Consider the following 19222-nt stretch of genomic DNA (forward strand, 5'->3'; position numbering starts at 1 on the left):
TAAATAAATAAATAAAATGTTTTTTTCCCTCATATTCAGAGCCTGGGCTAGCATAACTGGAACAGCTGGGGGCTCGCCAATCTTCTTTCTCAGCCTCGGTGTCTATCTGCCTCTGTTTCCCTCTCCCTCCCTCTTATGGTGGTTAGCTTAGGCTTCCTCACAGTATGGATGGCTCAGGGAAATCAGACATCCTTCATGGTGCCTGGCTTCATCCAGGGTTTATGTTCCAAGACACCATAGCAGAAACTGTAATACTTCTTTTTATCTAGACTTAACATATTTCTGAAGCATTTTATTGGTCAAAAGTAAGTTGTAGGGCCAGCCCAGATTTAAGCAGAGGGGCTATACTGGGAGGCATGGTTTATTGCGTTTTTGGAGTCCGCCACACTCACCATAAGATTTCATACCTTAAGCCTCAAACTATTCTAAAACAAAGAGTGGGGTTACCAATAAACCATTCCATGTGAGCCAAGAGAATTTTCCTTCCTCCAGCTGAAGGTGGCATCTGCTCTGGCAAGCTTAATTCCTTACATACCAGCAATTTTTCAATGTATTCATAAGATTTCACCATTAATCTTGTTCCTCTTGGATACAATAAAAGTTCCATGAGAAAGCAATGTAGAGGTGCCCATAACTAAAAAACTGGTGGTGACTGCATCTCAGCACCAGCAGCTTGCCTAGACTCTTTTTTTTTTTCATTTATTTTATTTTTACTTTTTTAGAGAGACAGAGCACATGCGAGGAGGGGAGAGGAACATAGAGGGTGCAGAGCCTGACACAGGCTTTATCTCACAACTCTGGGATCATGACCCAAGCTAAAATCAAGAGGTAGACACTCATGGGCTGCCTGGGTGGCTCAGTCCATCAAGCACCCAACTTCGGCTCAAGTCATGATCTCGTGGTTTGCGAGTTCAGGCCCTGGGTCAGGCTCTATGCTGACAGCTCAGAGCCTGGAGCCTGCTTCAGATTCTCTGTCTCCCGCTCTGTCTGCCCCTCCCCCGCACTCCCTTGCGCTCACGTGCCCTCTCTCAAAATAAATACACATTAAAAAAAAAAAAGTTGGACATTCAAACAAATGAGCCACCCAGGTGCCCCTCTTAATTTTTAAAAACAACTTTATTGAGGTATAATTTACATGACACGAAACTCACCTATTTTAAGTATATAGTTTGAGAATATTTAGCAAATTCATACAATTGTGTGACCATTACCACAATCCAGTTTTAGAACACTTCTGTCACCCCACACCCCAAAAAATCCCTTGTGCCTGTTTGAAGACACTCCTTGCTACCAACCCCTACCCCAGGCAACCACTGATCTGTATCTTATCCCTATAATTTTACCTTTTCCAGACATTTAAAATGAATTTCACCAGAGCACCTGGGTGGCTCAACTGGTTAAGCGTCCAACTCTTGGTTTGGGCTCAGGTCATGATCTCACAGTTTGTGTAGTCAAGCCCCACATCTGGCTGTGTGCTGGCAGCATGGAGACTGCTTGGGATAATTTCTCTTTCTCCCTCCCTCTCTCTGCCCCACCCCTGATCATGCTCTCTCTCTCTCTCTCTCTCTCTCTCTCTCTCTCTCTCTCAAAATACATAATCATTTAAAAATTAAAAAAAATGTTTAATTAAAAAAATGTCACCACACAAATATAGTCTTACATGTCTGGGCTCTTTTACTTTTCCATGTCCTAAAATGCTTTAAATTCTTTAAGTAAATATTTGTAAACACATAAACATCAGTTCCAAAACAGTTGAGAAATGTTAAACATTAAGCAATATACAAGTTTCAGGCTACATTTTTAGAAGAAAAGAATTATCAGAAATACAAATTCACATCAATCACCACTATCTATCAGTGAGGGACAATACTGAAGAAATAATATGATCAATGGATACTTGCATGTTCATTGGCTGGAGCGATATACGGGTGGCTAAACTTTAGGGAAGCACATGTTTTGTTTTGTTTTGTTTTGTTTTGTTTTGTTCTTAATAACAAAACCAGTTTTACAGGTACAGAAATCTGGACGCAGATACAGATGATCTTTGCTTAACTCCTTCACTCCAACGTTCATTTCATCTAAATGTTCACTTTTGGCCTCAGGTCTGTCATCCAATATACATACAGTCATCCTCCTTGCTAGCACACTTCCCGGACACCACAAACATCTCCATTCAGGAATCCTTCAAAGCCTGGATAACTGCAGGGCTCCCTGAAATGTGTGCTTCTAGCCCCCACCCCATCACGCTGAGTAGAAGCCTGACTGCCCAGCCACTTGCTCTACTCCTGGAAGACATGGGTTGTCTCCACCACAGCCGGCACCTTCCATGGGGACCTAGCCAGGGTTCTCACCCATGGACTTTGCTCCCTCCAAAAGGAGCCCAGAAACTAGCTTCAAATGTCTGCTAAGTAGAAGGATTTCTTGACTGTATATTAAAAAAGGCTTAGGTTTGGGGTTGGAGCTAGAAATCCTACTCAGCCCAAATCTCACTTGAATACACATAAATTTTTTCAAGGATTGAAATCAGAGGCCTTAAATATGGATCTTTAGGAGGAGTAATAGAAGGTACATTCGACAAAAATAAAATAAAATAAAAAGTTACATGTAGCTCTGTCCTCACAAAGATTATTATCCTCTCAATAAAACAACAGAATTACTTGGATGATTACAAGAGGTAAGAAGCTGGATCTGTAAGAATTCTGCAACTTGTCCAGGTCGGGTTTTCTCAATCTACTGAGAACTACTGAAACTTCAGGCTAGATAACTCTGTTGTAGGAGGCTGTCCTGTGCACAACATGGTTAGCAACATCCTTGATCTCCACCCATCAGATGCTACCAGCACACTCCCACTTCCAGATGTGGTAACCAAAAATATTTCCAGACATTACAAAATGTCCCCTTTGGGGCCCAATTATGCCCAACTGAGAATCTCTGGTTTAGGAACATGAAGGGGTTAAGTGGAAACCACTTACCCAGGCAGGCAGAGATTTTTCAAATACAGAAGCATGCCTTTTGAGTGGGGTCACACAACAGCAATCTGCTAGGCCTTTGTTAAGAATCTGAATAGCAACAAACAACAATAACAGCTACTACATGTGCGATGCCAAGTGTATTGCCTCTGATCTTCACAATGGCTGTCAACTAAGTTTTATTAACTTCATTTAATAAATGGGGAAACTGAGAATCAGAAGGCCACATAACTTATTCAAGGTCAGACAAAGAGGAGCAAGAGAACTGGGATTAAAGTCCAGATCTGAAGGTCAACAACCTCCATCCTCTGTCCCACTGTCCAAACTACCTTTCTTGAAGCAGTGTTCTTCTTGCCTTTGTTGCTGCCTATGGAGATGCTGCCTATGGAGCATCTGGCAGGGAAGCATAGGCAGGGAGATGCTGCCTATGGAGATGACATCTGGATCTTTCCTCCACACGTTATATCCGGCACAGGGCTGCAGAGGGCTGACCATGACATGCCCTGGTAACCTGCTAATGAGTTTACTTCATTCCATTGCTGTAAAACTGGGATGTCCCTCATGGAAGGAAAATGGTTTTTCTTAGGGAACTCTGGCTCCCCCAACCACCTACCTTCAGTTCAAGACAACTTTTACCTCAGGGCAGCTCCATTTATCTTAACCGCCATATAAGGTAACTGACAAAGAAGGGAGAACCACTCAAGTTCATTCTCAAAACAATGATGATATCAAAGCGGGAATTTCTTGGCCATAAAGGTGGCTTTTAAAGAAGCAAAACAGATGTCAGAAAGTTTACAGACCCTGGACTAGACCATGAAAACCTAAAACCATTAAACCATTTAAACCATTAAAACCTAAAACCTGGGGCACCTGGGTGGCTCAGTCAGTTAAGCATCTGTCTATTGATTATACAGCTCAGGTCACGATCTCACAGTTCATCGGTTCCAGCCTCGTGTCAGGCTCTGTGCTGACAACACAGAGCTTGCTTGGGATTCTCTCTCTCTCTCTCTCTCTCTCTCTCTCTCTCTCTCTCTGCCATTCCTCCTCCTCTCTCTCTAAATAAATAAATAAACTAAAAACCTAAAACCCACCCCTGCTTGCTGAAATGTCCCCAAGCTCCCAGCCCCTCCTGTCCACCTGTGTTCCTCATTGACCATGCTCTGATGTGAAAATTCATGTATATATATAAGGACACATGAAGGCAAACACGTCCTTTTATTTCATTCTAGAATATGACACTTTAATAAAAATATATCTCATAGGCGCCTGGGTGGCTCAGTGGTTAAGTGTCCAACTTCAGCTCAGGTCATGATCTCATGGTTCATGAGTTCAAGCCCTGGTTCGGACTCTCTGCTGTCAGTACAGAGTCCACTTTGGATACTCTGTCCCCCTCTCTCTTTGCCCCTCTCCCTCTCAAAAATAAAATAAACATTAAATAGGGGCGCCTGGGTGGCGCAGTCGGTTAAGCGTCCGACTTCAGCCAGGTCACGATCTCGCGGTCCGTGAGTTCGAGCCCCGCATCAGGCTCTGGGCTGATGGCTCGGAGCCTGGAGCCTGTTTCTGATTCTGTGTCTCCCTCTCTCTCTGCCCCTCCCCCGTTCATGCTCTGTCTCTCTCTGTCCCAAAAATAAATAAACGTTGAAAAAAAAAATTTAAAAAAAAAATAAAATAAACATTAAATATATATAGATATATATATGTGTGTGTGTATATATATATATATATATAAATACATATATAAATATCTATATATATTTCAGGGACACCTGGGTGGCTCAGTTAGTTAGGCCTCCAACTTTGGCTCAAGTCATGATTTCATGGTTTGTGAATCCAAGCCCTACATTGGGCTCTCTTCTGCCAGTGCAGAACCCCCCTCAGACCCTCAGTCTCCCCCCCCGCCCCCTCCCCCACTTGTACACACTCTCTCTCCCTGTCAAAAATAAACAAGCATTAAATATATATATATATATCATATATACATATCATATATGTAAAACCCTGGTTTGTGAGCATAGTTCATTCTGGAAACATGCTTGTAGTCCAAAGCACTTGTATATCAAAGCAAGTTTCAAGAACCATTGGCTCAGTTGTGATCATGTGACATTTGGCATCACGTACTACTCGTATTGCAAGACATCACTCATTTATCAAGTTAAAATTTAGTAGAAATGTTTGCTCATTTTGTGGAACACTCGCAGAACAAGTTACTCACAATCCAAGGTTTTACTGTACTTCGAAAAAGTTGTATTGGTCAAATCTCTCTAAATGGAAACATTTTTCCCCCATTAATGTGTCAGTTGCCACCTTTGGTTGCATATTAGAATCATCAGGAAACTTTAAAAATACTGATGCCTGGGTCTCACCCCCAAGAGATTGTTGTTTAGTTGGTCTGGAGTGTGTGACCTGGGCACAGAGATTCTGCAAGGCTCCATGGGTGACTCTGATGGCAACCTGTGGTAGACTGTCACAATAATAGTCTGAGACATTATGCCTTATCTATCTGCACCGTGGTGCCCTGGTGCCCTTGTAGAATACCCTCACACATTGACTTTGAGTGTTGCCACATGACTTACTTTGGTCAATGAAACGTTAACAAATACGACACAAGCAGAGACTAGAAAAACATCTGCGCATTAGGGCTTGCCGTTTCTCTTACAGCTTTTGGAACTGAGTGAAAAAAAATTCAGGTTACCCAACTGGAGACACAAGGCTCAGCCAAAGACTTGCATCAACCACCAGAAATGTGACTCAAACTTTCTTAGACTAGCGGGCTCAAAGTGAGACCAAAATTACTGCTGCCATGTCAGTGACCTCCGGCAAGGCCAGCAGAACAACTACCCGGATGAATGCACACCAAAATGCTGATCCACAGAATAATGAGCAAATAAATGATGTTTCTTTTAAGACCACTAACTGTCAGGGTGATTTGTTATACAGCAATAGCCAACTGATTCAGCAGCCAAGCTTGAGAAGCACTGGTTCCATGATGAATTTGGAGATTCTGTGTTATTTCTGCATATTACAAAAGCAATGCTCACTGTTAAATTTTGGAAGCTATAAAAATTATCAACAACAACAACACAAAAAGTGACTGAATCACCAGAGGCAAAGAATGCTAACGTATGGCTTGTGTGTTCATTTTCAAATCACTTAATCATAAGAAGCAAACTAAATAGAAAGCTTACAGTAAAGAAGAATTACATGTCAGTACCTTTTGCAAACTGAGCTGGGACAGAAAGGGACTGGGGCTGTCCCTTAACCTGACTCTTTTGAAACAAAGACATCCACAGTGTCCCTGGCAGTTTGGCTCAGGGAAAGGGGAGATCACTGCCTCCGTGTAATGGGTCCTCCTTGCCTACTGCTCACTCAGCTCTGGTCATTGCCCTTCTCCAGTTCTGTTCCAACACATTTCTTTTTCTTTTTTTTTTTTTTTTTTTTGGTACAACGCATTTCTAAAAAGTGTCAAAATACTATAGTGCACTCTTACACCCTAATTTGTTTTCACTTATATCTAAATATTTTCCCATATCACTCAAAACTTCATGACCATAATTTTTCCGCCTTTTAAAAAAAAATTTTTTTTTATTTTGGAGAGAGAGACAGCATGAGCAGGAGAAGGGCGGAGAGAGATGGAAACACAGAATCCGAAGCAGGCTCCAGGCTCTGAGCTCTCAGCACAGAGCCTGACGCGGAGCTCGAACCCACAGACCGTGAGATCATGACCTCAGCCGAAGTCGGACACTTAACTGACTGAGCCACCCAGGCACCCCCATAATTTTTCCTCTTAACATTTTAGTGGCCTTCAATTGTTAACACTCTCATTTCAAATCCTTTTCTCTCTATTAAGAAGTTAATTACCTTAAGTACCTAGAAAAAAAGGCTTAGGTGAAGCAGTATAATTTCTTTCCTGTCTTGAAGACTCAAAAACATTTTTGTATAAATACCTTCCCTGAGCTGAGCTCACCTGAAGTACTAACAGTGCTTTCAGGACAGATGTTAAGTGGGCACAGAGCAAGATGGGGAGATGCATAAAGAATGACCTTATTTTACACTCTTTTGGAAGCTATATTAACTCCTCTGAATTACATAGTAATTACTACTTCGTATCATTACTGCCTGCCACTTATAAGAGGGGCTGCCTTAGAGCATTAAGCACCAGAGTATTTTGCTTGCTAATTTTTTCTTTTTTTTTTTTTTGCTTGTTAATTTTTTTAAAATGTTTATTTATTTTGAGAGAGAGGGCAAGAAAGAGTGTGAATGGGGGAGGGGCAGAGAGAGAGAATCCCAAGGAGGCTCTTAGCACAGAGCCGGACATGGGGCTCAATCCTACAAACCACAAGATCATGACGTGAGCCAAAACCAAAAGTCAGATACTTAACTGACTGAGCCACCCAGATGCCCCTGCTTGTTTTTAATGATAATTGAGATGACTTGTTTTGACAGAAGTGGTTTCGCAAGTGAAAAAAGCTAATTTTTTCCAATCTTTAATTAAGAACAATAATGTGTATAAGAGTGTTTTGTTTTGTTTTGTTTTGATTGTATTCTTTTTTAAGTTTCCAAACGCCAAAGCAGTCATCTGTGTATAATTTGTAGCTCTCCTCAAAAGCCATGCAGTAGCTCAGCCACCAGGGGGAGCCTGAAGAGACTTTTATGAAGTACCTGTGCAAATCCAGGGTATGGGGCTTTAAAAGTGTTTCAAAAATGTGGCTAAACCTGTCTTGCTGTGCAGTAGAATTCTTCTATCACAGACACACTGACTGGCAAAGCATTTGAGTTATTTTCTCTATAACACACAGTTTCAAAATTAAGTGGTGTTTCTATACTTGAAAATTAGAAAAAGTCCTTAAGCAGGAAAGAAAGGACAAAGAAAGGAATCAAGGAGCTAATGTCCAAAGATTAAAATGGCAGTCGCCATGAAGGTCCATTAAGTCAATACAAAATAAAATAGAGAATGATGGTGGTGGTTGTAGGCTGTGTCCTATGGAATAAAAGAACCATCCACTAAAAACAGTATTTTCTTCAAAGTCTGATGAACCACTCCAAAGGTCCCAAACCCTGAAAAGGCTCTTCCTTCCCAAAATCCCAACGTGGAATTGAAAATACAAACAGTGTTGGGGCGCCTGGGTGGCGCAGTCAATTAAGCATCCAACTCTTGATCTCAGCCCAGGTCATGATCTCACATTTCTTGAGTTCGAGCTCTGCATCAGGCTCTGCACTTATGGTGTGGAGCCTGCTTAGGATTCTGTCTCTCCCTCTCTCTGCCCCTTCCCTGCTTGTGCTCTCTCTCTCTCAAAATAAAGAAATAAACTTAAAAAAAAGAAAAGAAAAACAGTGTTAATATATATTAATATACACAGCACCTCATCAAGCTATATTCTCATGATTTGTACACTTTACAGTATACCTCAGTAAAAGACAAACAAAACACAAAAGCTATAGATATATGTTGAAATTAAAGTTACTTTCCCTTTAGTGACCTTCTAATACAACACTTATTCTTAAAGGAAGAAATAAAATTAAAAAATAATGTCATTATCTGACCAGTTATTTTAATCACCATGCTCTTAACTTACTTAGAGACTGCAATAGCTTTAACTTGTATTTTTCCATCAGGCAGAGTAATAGGCTTCGTATACTTAAATGTATTGTTTTCACGATAACCGATTCTCTTCAGAAATTCAGGTTTGCTGCCATCCAGCGTATAATATATGTTGACATCTGGGGTGTCTGAAAAACCCAAAACAGGGTAACTGTAATTAACACTAAAGTAGCAAAGTCTCTGAATAATGTCCATGGGTCAGTTAATTAATGAGATTTTTTAATATATTATAAGAATGTGTAACAATAACAATAATTGAATTCTTTCTCTGTGCCAGGCAGTGTGCTTTATATGAATTAGTTCATTGCGTGTGTACAACCCTATATGACAGGTCCCACTTTATACCCCCTTTATAGATGAGGAAACTGAGTCCCAGGGAGGGTAAGAAAGTCATTCAATAACAGCAGAGTTATGGTTTCACTTTGGCTACACTGGATCCATAGCCCATGCTCTTGAACCTCTTTGCTATTGTGCCACTCCAATAAGGCATCGATATAAATAGAGTGGGGCTCAGTTTTAAGACCACAACACCCATGTAGAAAGCAGAAGCTAAGTTTTTATTTTTTGAGCATTGCTTCAGAAATCCTGGTATTATATTTTATTTGGACTTGGTGAATGATTCCTACACTTCTTGGAAGAATTTTAAAGGTAATAAATTTACAGAATTCAAAGTTCAAAAGATCAAAAATGGTTGCTAAGAGAGGTGATCTCAAACGTTCTCATCACAAGAAAAAAAAATTGTAACTGTGTGGTGATGGATGATAACTAGTGACCAAAGTGTCTGCTCTCACAGAGCCTCTAGTTTATAAAAGACACACAAACAGTAAACAAACAAGTATATATGTGATATCAAGGGGTGGCTAAATCCAATGGAGTAAATAAAGCAGGGGATAAGGTCTGCTTAGCAAGTAGGCAAAGGGATGGGAGGAAACATATTCCCATATGTTTAAAAGACACCTATGTTTCCTTTCCTATAAAATGTCCTTTCCTATCTTTTGCCCACTTTTCTATTGGGTTATTATTCTTTTTGTTATTAAATTGTGCAACCTCTTTATTTATTGAACATTTTAAATATTAGGGAATTTGAATCCTCTATCATTCATATCATCATTTGTTAATAATCATCCCAAGTGCTATGGGCACATTTTTTAAAATTTGTATTTTGGGGGCACATAGGTGGCTCAGGTGGACTCTCCACCTCAAGTGTCAGATTCTTGGCTCAGGTCATGACCTCATGGCTTGTGAGATCTAGCCCTTCACTGGGCTCTGCACTGATAGCACGGAGCCTGCTTGGGATTCTCTCCCTGTCTCTCTGCGCCTCCCCCAACCCCTCTCGCTCTGTCTCTCAAAATAAATAAATAAACTTAAAAAAAAAACCCTGCATTTTAGCTTGAGAATTTTAAACAATAATACTAGCTTTTAAGATAAAGAGAATTTTCAAAAATAATACTAGCTTTTAAGATGTAGGGGCGCCTGGGTGGCTCAGTCAGTTAAGCATCTGGCTTCTGCAGGCCATGATCTCCCAGTTCATGAGTTTGAGTCCCACATCACGCTCTCCACTGACAGCTCAGAGCCTGGAGCCTCCTTTGGATTCTGTGTCTCCCTCTCTGCCCCACCCCTGCCCTCTCTCGCGTGTGCACACACTCTCTGTTTCTCTCTCTCTCAAAAATAAACATTAAAGGGGCGCCTGGGTGGCTCAGTCAGTTAAGCGTCTGACTTCAGCTCAGGTCATGATCTCATGGTTCATGAGTTTGAGCCCCATGTCAGGCTCTGTGCTGACCACTCAGAGCCTGGAGCCTGCTTTGGATTCTTGTCTCTCTCTCTCTGTCTGTCCCTCTCCCATTCATGCTCTATCTCTGTCTCTCACAGATAAATAAACATTAAAATTTTTAAATAAATGAATAAATAAATAAATAAATAAACATTTAAAAAAGATAAAGGGAGATATAGTATATTATAAAGTATTCTTAGTTGGAAGTTGTCTAGGAAGTACAGGAGTCACCATAAAATATAGATAAATAGTTTTTACACATTATTTATTGAAATATATAATTGGAACTTCAAAATCTTTTAAAGCAAGTATTTGCTCATATATTTTATCTATAAAACTTTCCCAGGGCACCCGGCTGGGTAAGAACATGGATCTCTTTTTTTGTTTGTTTGTTTGGTTGGTTGGGTTTTTTTTTTTTTTATGTTTATTTTGAGAGAGAATGAGAGCACGTAGTCATGAGCGAGGGCGTGGCAGAAAGAGAGAGGGAAAGAGAGAATCCCAAGGAGCCCCAGTATGTTACTCTTGATCTCAGGGTGGTGAGTTGAAGCCCCACATTGGGCACAGACATTACCTTAAAAAAAATAAAATAAAGGGGTGCCTGGTGTCTCAGTTGGTTGAGCATCTGACTTTTGATTTTGGCTCGAGTCATGATCCTAGGGTTGCGGGATCAAACCCCATGTTGGGCTCTGTGCTGAGCATGGTACCTGCTTAAGATTCTCTCTCTCTCCCTCTGCCCTTCTCCCCCACTCATGTGCTCTTTCTCTCTCAAATTAAAAACAAAGGTTTAATTTCTCCTTATGTTAATTTTATACACACACACACACACACACACACGTGTACATATATATGTAGATATATATACGAGTACATGTATATACATTCCTGTCATTACCAGGAAATGTATTCACTGCTTTCTTTCTGTAATAATGTTAAGATTTATTTGGGCATTACTAATGTGCCAGACCCTGACACAGGGTCTAATGGCTGATAATATTCTCACTGTCTAACAATGAAAAAACGCAGACTCAGACTCAGAAAGGCTCAGTAATGTATCACTAGAAGTTGTCAAAGTCAGGATTTAATCTCCAATATGCCTGACTGCAAAACCTGTGTTAGTAGGTCAAATTTATTATCCCAGCAAAATAATAAGAATCCTAAGGAAGTCACTTAGGCTAATGTGAGTCAAGGCATTGCTGCAACTGTGTACTGAAACAAATGAAAGGTTGGTCAAAGCTAACCATTTTACTTATTTATTTTTAAATGTTTGTTTCTTTATTTTGAGAGAGAGAGTGCACGCACGTGCAGGTAGGGGGAGGGGCAGAGAGAGAGAGGAGAGACAGAGAATCCCAAGCAGGCTCCACACTGCCAGCACAGAGCCTGATGTGGGGCTTGACCCCAATAACCATGAGATCATGACCTGAGCTGAAATCAAGAATCAGACGCTCAACCGACTGAGCCACCCAGATGCCTCAAAGCTAACCATTTTAATTTAAATATGCACGACTCCATAAGCCACCAAGTACAACGCTATTGCAAATTTTGGGACTTGTACAAAATCCCCAAGGTCCTAATTGTAGAAGGCACGCAAAGTGAGAAATCAACGAGATGAACATAAGAAGTGTGGCAATGTTATTTTACGTAATTTCAAGTACATGTGATTCTTACCTGATTTCATTTCTAAAAGTGTATTGTTATCAATTTCATGGTTGGCTTTTCCAGGTGGAGGCACTCGCAGTGGTATGATCTGAGGGACACACACTGAACCAGCAGTCATTTTCCCTCCTTACATTAAAAAAAGGTGGATGAGGGGCGCCTGGGTGGCGCAGTCGGTTAGGCGTCCGACTTCAGCCAGGTCACGATCTCGCGGTCCGGGAGTTCGAGCCCCGTGTCGGGCTCTAGGCTGATGGCTCAGAGCCTGGAGCCTGTTTCCGATTCTGTGTCTCCCTCTCTCTCTGCCCCTCGCCCGTTCATGCTCTGTCTCTCTCTGTCCCAAAAATGAATAAACGTTGAAAAAAAAAATTAAAAAAAAAAAAAAGGTGGATGAATATAAATTCCAATAGGCACCTACATTTGAATACAAAAGTCAAAGAGAAGCACTTGTTTAAATACAGCAAAACTACTAAAAACTAAAGAGAATACCACCTAAAAATATTATTTCGTTTTTAACTCAAACAATTATTGCTTCAGATGCATTTTTTCTGTTGAGGTCTCGTGTGGAATTTTAACTATCTAAATACTTACCTCACTTCTGGGAAAAGAGCACGAACAAATGGGATATAGGAATAGAATTATTGTACACGAACAAATTAAACGAATACAGTAGTCCCTCCCTTATCCATGGGGGAAATGTTCAAGACCCCCAGTGGATGCCTGAAACCATGAATAGTGCCAAACCCTGTATATACTGTTTTTCCCTATTTATACATACCTATGATAAAGTTTAATTTATAAATTAGCCACAGTAAGAGATTAACTACAACAGTAATAAAATAGAGCAATTACAACAACATACTGTAATAGGTTATGTGAATGTAGTCTCTCTCAAAATATCTTATTGTACTGTACTCACCTTTCTTGTGACGATGTGAGATGATAAAATGCCTACATGACGAGATGAAGTAAGGTGAGTGACTGAGGCACAGTGATGTAGCGTTAGGCTACTATTGACCTTCTAACATCAGGAAAAGGATCATCTGCGTCCACGCCCCAGTTGACTGCACGTTAAGAGAAACCATGAAAAGCAAAACTGCAGATAAGGGGAGACTACGGTACATCAGAACAGAGACCATTACTCATGATCTGATCTGAGGCCCCCCTAGATCACTATCACCCTTTCCTGCCTCTTATTAATGTGCCACCTCTCCTGGATTCAGGGCAACTCATCACACAAGAGGAGCAGAGTAACTCTGTATGTGTCATGAAATGTTAATTTAGAGCCAACTCCCTTGGGAAAGCTCCACATTCAAGGCCCTACTGTTGTGGCCAAGTGGTTCTTGCATTTGAAAGCTGCAAAGAAATTTTAGAAGGATGGCAGAGTATCATGCCTCAGCTGAAAGGAAGCTGGAACAGATACAAACAGTGAGCAATGAACAAAAAGTCTCCCACTCTAGGGGCACCTGGGTGGTTCAGTTGGTTAAGGGTCTGACTCCTGATTTTGGCTCAGGTAATGATCTCACCATCAGTGAGATCAAGACCCAAGTGGCTAGCATAGAGCCTGATTGTGATTCTCTCTCTCCCTCTCTGCCTCTCTCCTGCTCACATTCTCTTTCTGTCTCTGTCTCTCTCTCAAAATAAATAAATAAACAAAAAAGTCTCCCACTCTATCTACTGTATAAACAGTTAAGTACAAGTATGGAGGCCTTACTGATCTTTTTCTGTGGGAGGGAGTATGATTCTTAATACATAAAGGATATACAGGGGAAAAACAACCATCACCTTAATACAACAACCATTTACATCTCTGTGTCACCTTTTCAAATTTCAATAACTTTTTTTTTTTTTTTTGAGAAAGGGAGAGATGGGGGCGCCTGGGTGGCGCAGTCGGTTAAGCGTCCGACTTCAGCCAGGTCACGATCTCGCGGTCCGGGAGTTCGAGCCCCGCGTCAGGCTCTGGGCTGATGGCTCAGGGCCTGGAGCTTGTTTCTGATTCTGTGTCTCCCTCTCTCTCTGCCCCTCCCCTGTTCATGCTCTGTCTCTCTCTGTCCCAAAAATAAATAAACATTGAAAAAAAAAATTAAAAAAAAAAAAGAGAAAGGGAGAGATGGAGGGGAGAGGGAGAGAGGGAGAGAGGGAGAGAGGGAGAGGGAGGGAGAGAGAGAGAGAGAGAGAGAGAGAGAGAGAGAGAGAGAATCTTAAGCAGGTTCCACGCTCAGCACAGAACCCAATGCTGGGCTTCATCCCATGACCCTGGGATCATGACCTGAGTGGATCATGACCTTTGGGACATTCAAGACTGAGCCACCCAGGCACCCCTTAAATTTCAGTGATTATGGATATATAGTCTCACTCAGTTATAATCTATATGTTCATTACATTATTACGGTATACTTCTTGCACTCTCACTCTATTATTTACAGTTTTCCATATACTTATATAATCTTATCATTGTGTGGCTGGGAATTTAGGCTATTACTAGTTTCTTTTTAGCTTTGGTTGGTAATTGTAAATAATGCTGCCCTGAACAGCTTGTGGCTTGAATTTTGTCACAGACTATATTCCCAAAACTTGGATAAATAAATTTAAGAAGTGAAATTAATGCCTGGTTGGATAGTTCCAGGTCAAAGGCTACAGATGTAAATTGCAGATGCTGATTTTAGAGTAATATCCTCTACAGAAGGGTGGCTGGACTGGGGCAGGGGGGAGGGAGAAGGAGGGTAGAAGAAGGTGCCATTTCTCATTTTTCCACTTAAGTAAGAGGCAATTAAAATTTAAAAAGTTGAAAATTTAGTCATATATAAGAAATATATTATATTATAAATATATATTTAAATATATCATATTATAAATATATATTTAAATATATTATAAATATGTATATTTATACATATAGGGGAAGGAATAACACGCGCAGCAAGTAGGAGCTACCCCTTGGGAGGCTGGGGCGGCCTGTGGGCCCCAGGCGAAGAGGATCAAGAAGTAGACCACCATGCTAGGCCCAAACAGCAGTGTAGGGTCAACAGCACCCCTCACCCGTCAAATCCTTCCATCAAGACCGCCCCCTCGCCTCCCGGATCCGGAACCCCGTCCGGTCCCAGTCCCTGTCCATCAGGGGCAGATAGGGACGCCCGCTTCCTTTCGGCTGGAGTGAGGGAGGCCCTTCTCCTCCTGCTCCCTCTCTTCCTTCGACCACCAGAACCCGGACTGGGATCACCGAGGTACCGCCACTGTCCCCAGTCAGGCAGCCCACCTCTCACCACCTCTCGCCGAGTCCTCTGCTGCCTCCTGGGTTTCCACAGACGCTGCGAGCCGCGCCCCGCCCACTGAGAGCCGGGCAGGTGATTGGAGGACACCGACTTCCTAGCAACCAACCCCGCCTCTGCCGCTTGGCCGGGGGACTGGTACAGGCCTCGCGCGCCTTTCCTAAAGGCTTCACTGCAGGTCTCTGAGAATATGGCTTCACCGAGGTTGGAAAATGCTCAGAGGTGGCATCCCAACATAGAGTGAGGGAACCAGACTCGTTGGTCCGACAGGCATTGACCTTCTGAAAAACAAGAATAAGACGTACCGGGTCAGGCGCGGCTCGGCCACCTCAGGCCGACAGAACAAGTAAGGACCGGCTGCGACACGAGGAAGAAGGCCCCTTGCCAAGCCTGGTGCTTTCTTTCTCCGGTTTCCTCGCTCCCCAGCTGGGTAACCGGCGACTCCGAACATCTCTTCCCACGAGGGACGGGAACTGGGCAGTGATGGCTGAGGTGAAGGTGAAGGTACAGCCACCCGACGCGGATCCCGTGGAAATAGAAAACAGGTAAACCAGTGAGTGAGGCTCCTTTCCCGTGCTGGAGCCCCCCCTCAGGCGGCTGGTCGTTTGGGCAGGCGGACCCCTTCCACGGGCACCGTCGGCAGATACCTGCGCGCACAGGAAGGGGATTCGTGGGGTTTGGAGCCTACCTCCCATCCCTGGACCGCAGACTTCTTAAGAAGTTCCGGGCGAGCTTGACAGTTTGCAACTTTACGTATCCGATCTTGCGCCGGTGCTGTTCGGAAAGTTGTGATGATGTGTTTTCTTCCTACATTAAGGTAACCGACGCCCAGAGAGGACTTGGCGTTTTTCCCGTAGTACTTGTAGATACGTACTGTACTCTGATCCAGGATCGGTCTTGTCGCTAAGGGAACTCCCACGACAGAATGTTTGGGCGAAATTAGGATGCAGTTTGGATTTTTGAAGCAACACTAAGCCAAATGGTTTCCGTGCAGTATTTAAGGTTTTAGGTTACCTATCACGGCTCGTGGGTTTGAGCCCCGCGTCGGGCTCTGTGCTGACAGCTCAGAGCCTGGAGCCTGCTTCAGATTTTGTGTCTCCTTCTCTCTCAGCCCCTCCCCTGCTGACGCTCGCTCTCTCTCTCTCTCTCTCAAATGTAAGGTAAAACATTAAAAAAAAAAAAAAAACTTTAAAAAAGTCGGGGGGGGGGCGCCTGGGTGGCTCAGTCGGTTGAACCTCCGACTTCAGCTCAGGTCATGACCTCACCGCTCATGGGTTCCAGCCCCATGTGGGGCTCCAAGCTGACAGCTCAGAGCCTGGAGCCTGCTTCAAATTCTGTGTCTCCCTCTCTCTCTGCCCCTCCCCTGCTCACGCTCTCTCTCAAATATAAAACAAACAAAAAAATTTTTTTTTGAGAGTTTAGGTCACCTAAAGCCTCTCCTAATTTTATATTTTTAGGTTACCACATAGTTTTAAAGACCTTGACTTTCTCAAACTTATGAAAACATGTACGATGATCCTATGACAAGGTGGACAGTTTGGTTGATTTTTGTTTGGTATAGATAATTCCCAAAGCAGACCCAGTTGTGGTTAATTGGCATAACAAATTTTGTCTTCCCACCAGACGTGTCTGATTTGCCTCCTTGCAGACTATGACTGCCCAATGCACTGCATATTAACTTTGTCATAGTTGTTCTGTCTGAGAAAATTGAAGCCCCAGCTTTAATATATTTTGTGTTTGTTTTCATTTGACTTTTCTAATTTAAAGTTCATATTAGTGAGGAAAAGAAACACTCCCTTAAATAGTAGTAATTATGTAAACATGTACTTTATCTTGCTCAATTTCTAACATGCTTTGATTCACAACCATCATAGAAACCTAGATCATCTGCCAAATGTGAAAAAAGGCACAATTTCAAACCATTCTGCCTGTATTTTTCCCTCATTGCCTCTTGAAATGGGTCAGAACATGAATAAAATCATTATTGCCTTTGTTCCTAGGATTATAGAATTATGTCACCAGTTCCCTCATGGAATCACAGACCAAGTAATTCAGAATGAAATGCCTCATATAGAAGCCCAGCAGCGGGCAGTGGCCATCAATAGACTGCTGTCCATGGTAAGGCAAATTCAACTAGTTGATGTAATTATTTATGTGCTATGGACTGTCATTACTTCCTGTTACGTAGATGTGAAACCATTCTCAAGTGTGTTAGGTTAAGACTCCAAACCAGGAAACAGCTCAGACTGCCCGAACTGAGGAAAGAAAAAATAATTACACATCATTTTACAAGAAGAATGAAATAAATGTATTGTTTTAACTGTTGTATTTGTTAACCTAATTGTCATCGTGAGACACGGGGCACATAGGCCTAGTCTGCTCTCACCTTCTGTTTGCTTCCTGCTGTTGGTGTTGGGCCATTGCCTATGAAATATGCCCCATCTGGTTTTTCTGCAGGTTATCACAGAGTTGGTTCCTTAGGGTTTCATTTTCCACAATCTCACTCCTCACTCTGAGCATTTCAGGAGGTAGGAATGAGTCTAGTCACACTGCGGTGGGGTTTTTCATTGAAGCCCTTCTACCTGCTCTTTTCTCTTCTCCTGGGGCCCTAATATCATTCTCCTACACTGTCCCAAAACACCCCACCTTGTGGCACCCCATCCTCTAAATCTGCCTATTTCTCCTTTCATTTCTCCATCATCAAAACTCCCATGTCTTGAAAGCATTTCATTTTGGTTGTAGTAGAAATTGAATAAAAGATTTCTACACTAAGGACTCATGGAAGTTTGAGGACAGGTGAACGTTCTGTTAAACTACTCCCTTCGACCTTCTAGCTCAATGGCTGGAAAACTTTCTGTAACGTGCAGATAGTATGCGTTGTAGGCTTTGCAGGCCATAAGGTTTCTGTCATAACTACTCAACTCTGCAGGAAAGTAGCCATGAACCATTCATAAGCACATGAGCATGGCTGCATTCCGGTAAAACCTTATTTATAAAAATAAGCAGTGGGCCGGAGTGCTCGCCCTGTTTTAGTACTGTTGGTGATTTCTAATCAGTTCACCATGGTGAAGGACTCAGCTCCAGGAGGGATAGTGGAAGGGATGCTGGAGGTTGTGGCAACTGAAACTGTTTTTGTCCTCTGACTACCCTTTGAGCCCTTTGCTTTCTGTCTGAAAATCCTCCTCAGTACCTCCCTCTCTTTCGCCATCTCTGCAGCCCCATCTACTGCCAGGCCTGTGGTCTACAGTTTGTAAGCAGTGGTGGAGCTATGATGACTTTTAATTATTAGTAAATCACAAAGGGTTGCTGCTTTTAGCTCATAAACAGCTCTCAGATGTGTTCCCTCCTTTCCATTCCTGCTCCCTCTGCATGTGTTCAGGCTCTTGGCTTTTTCCTGGACTATCACAGTATATTCTAACTGGCTCTCCTGGTTCCATCTGCCTCAATGCAGCCAGCCTGATTTTTTTTTTTTTTTTAAGTAGGCTTCACACCCAGCACAGAGCCCAATGAGGGATTTGAACTCACGACCCTGAGATCAAGACCCTGAGAACAAGAGTTGGATGCCTAACTGACTGAGCCACTCAGGCGCCCCTTGATCATAATACAGATCTGACCAAGTCATTCATGACCCAGAATCCTCTCAACACTACAGATTCAAGTCCACACTCCTGGGTTTACCACACTGAGCCCCTACCTTCCTCACCCACTCTGCCTCAAAAGTTAGAGTTCAGGGGAACAGATTGTCTTTGGTTCCCTGCCACATCATGCCTCAGGTCCTTTGTCTTCACTGGTTAGAAGCCCCTTCTTCCCTTTCTTCACAGACTAACTCCTGTTGTATTACATGAAAATTATTCATTCTCCTTCAGCTCTTCCTTCAGCTCTGCTATTGTCTCCCAGAAAGCTTCCCTGAAATCCCCCCAGGTTGGGCCAAAGCTGCTTCTCTGAGCGCCTATTCCACCCTTAA

General features: G+C 42.5%; 2 protein-coding genes across 15 annotated transcripts in view; one reads left to right on the top strand and one right to left on the bottom strand.

Moving 5' to 3' along the window:
- Positions 1 to 15307, bottom strand: part of DZANK1 (double zinc ribbon and ankyrin repeat domains 1) — a 72254-nt gene extending 56947 nt beyond the window's left edge. For 4 of the 11 annotated variants that reach the window (XM_040447804.1, XM_040447802.1, XM_040447805.1 and 1 more), the window contains exons 1-4: positions 12909 to 13508; positions 12384 to 12403; positions 12005 to 12145; positions 8543 to 8696 (exon numbers count right to left, since the gene is read on the bottom strand). In XM_040447804.1, the coding sequence (XP_040303738.1) occupies positions 8543 to 8696; positions 12005 to 12113 (263 nt within the window). In that variant the 5' untranslated portion in view covers positions 12114 to 12145; positions 12384 to 12403; positions 12909 to 13508. Of the gene's footprint in view, positions 1 to 8542; positions 8697 to 12004; positions 12146 to 12383; positions 12404 to 12908; positions 13510 to 15028; positions 15168 to 15252 lie in introns of those variants that run through there. The other 7 variants (XM_040447798.1, XM_040447799.1, XR_005782160.1 and 4 more) reach the window with 7 other exon arrangements.
- Positions 15308 to 15519: 212 nt separating this feature from the next.
- POLR3F (RNA polymerase III subunit F) overlaps positions 15520 to 19222 on the top strand; it is a 31464-nt gene continuing 27761 nt past the window's right edge. For 3 of the 4 annotated variants that reach the window (XM_040447810.1, XM_040447808.1, XM_040447809.1), the window contains exons 1-2: positions 15520 to 15803; positions 17259 to 17376. In XM_040447810.1, coding sequence (XP_040303744.1) covers positions 15742 to 15803; positions 17259 to 17376 — 180 coding nt within the window. In that variant the 5' untranslated portion in view covers positions 15520 to 15741. Of the gene's footprint in view, positions 15804 to 15829; positions 16076 to 17258; positions 17377 to 19222 lie in introns of those variants that run through there. The other variant, XM_040447811.1, reaches the window with a different exon arrangement.

Source organism: Herpailurus yagouaroundi, unplaced genomic scaffold (assembly GCF_014898765.1).
Source record: "Herpailurus yagouaroundi ecotype Mexico unplaced genomic scaffold, PumYag 196, whole genome shotgun sequence".
NCBI lineage: Eukaryota > Metazoa > Chordata > Mammalia > Carnivora > Felidae > Herpailurus > Herpailurus yagouaroundi.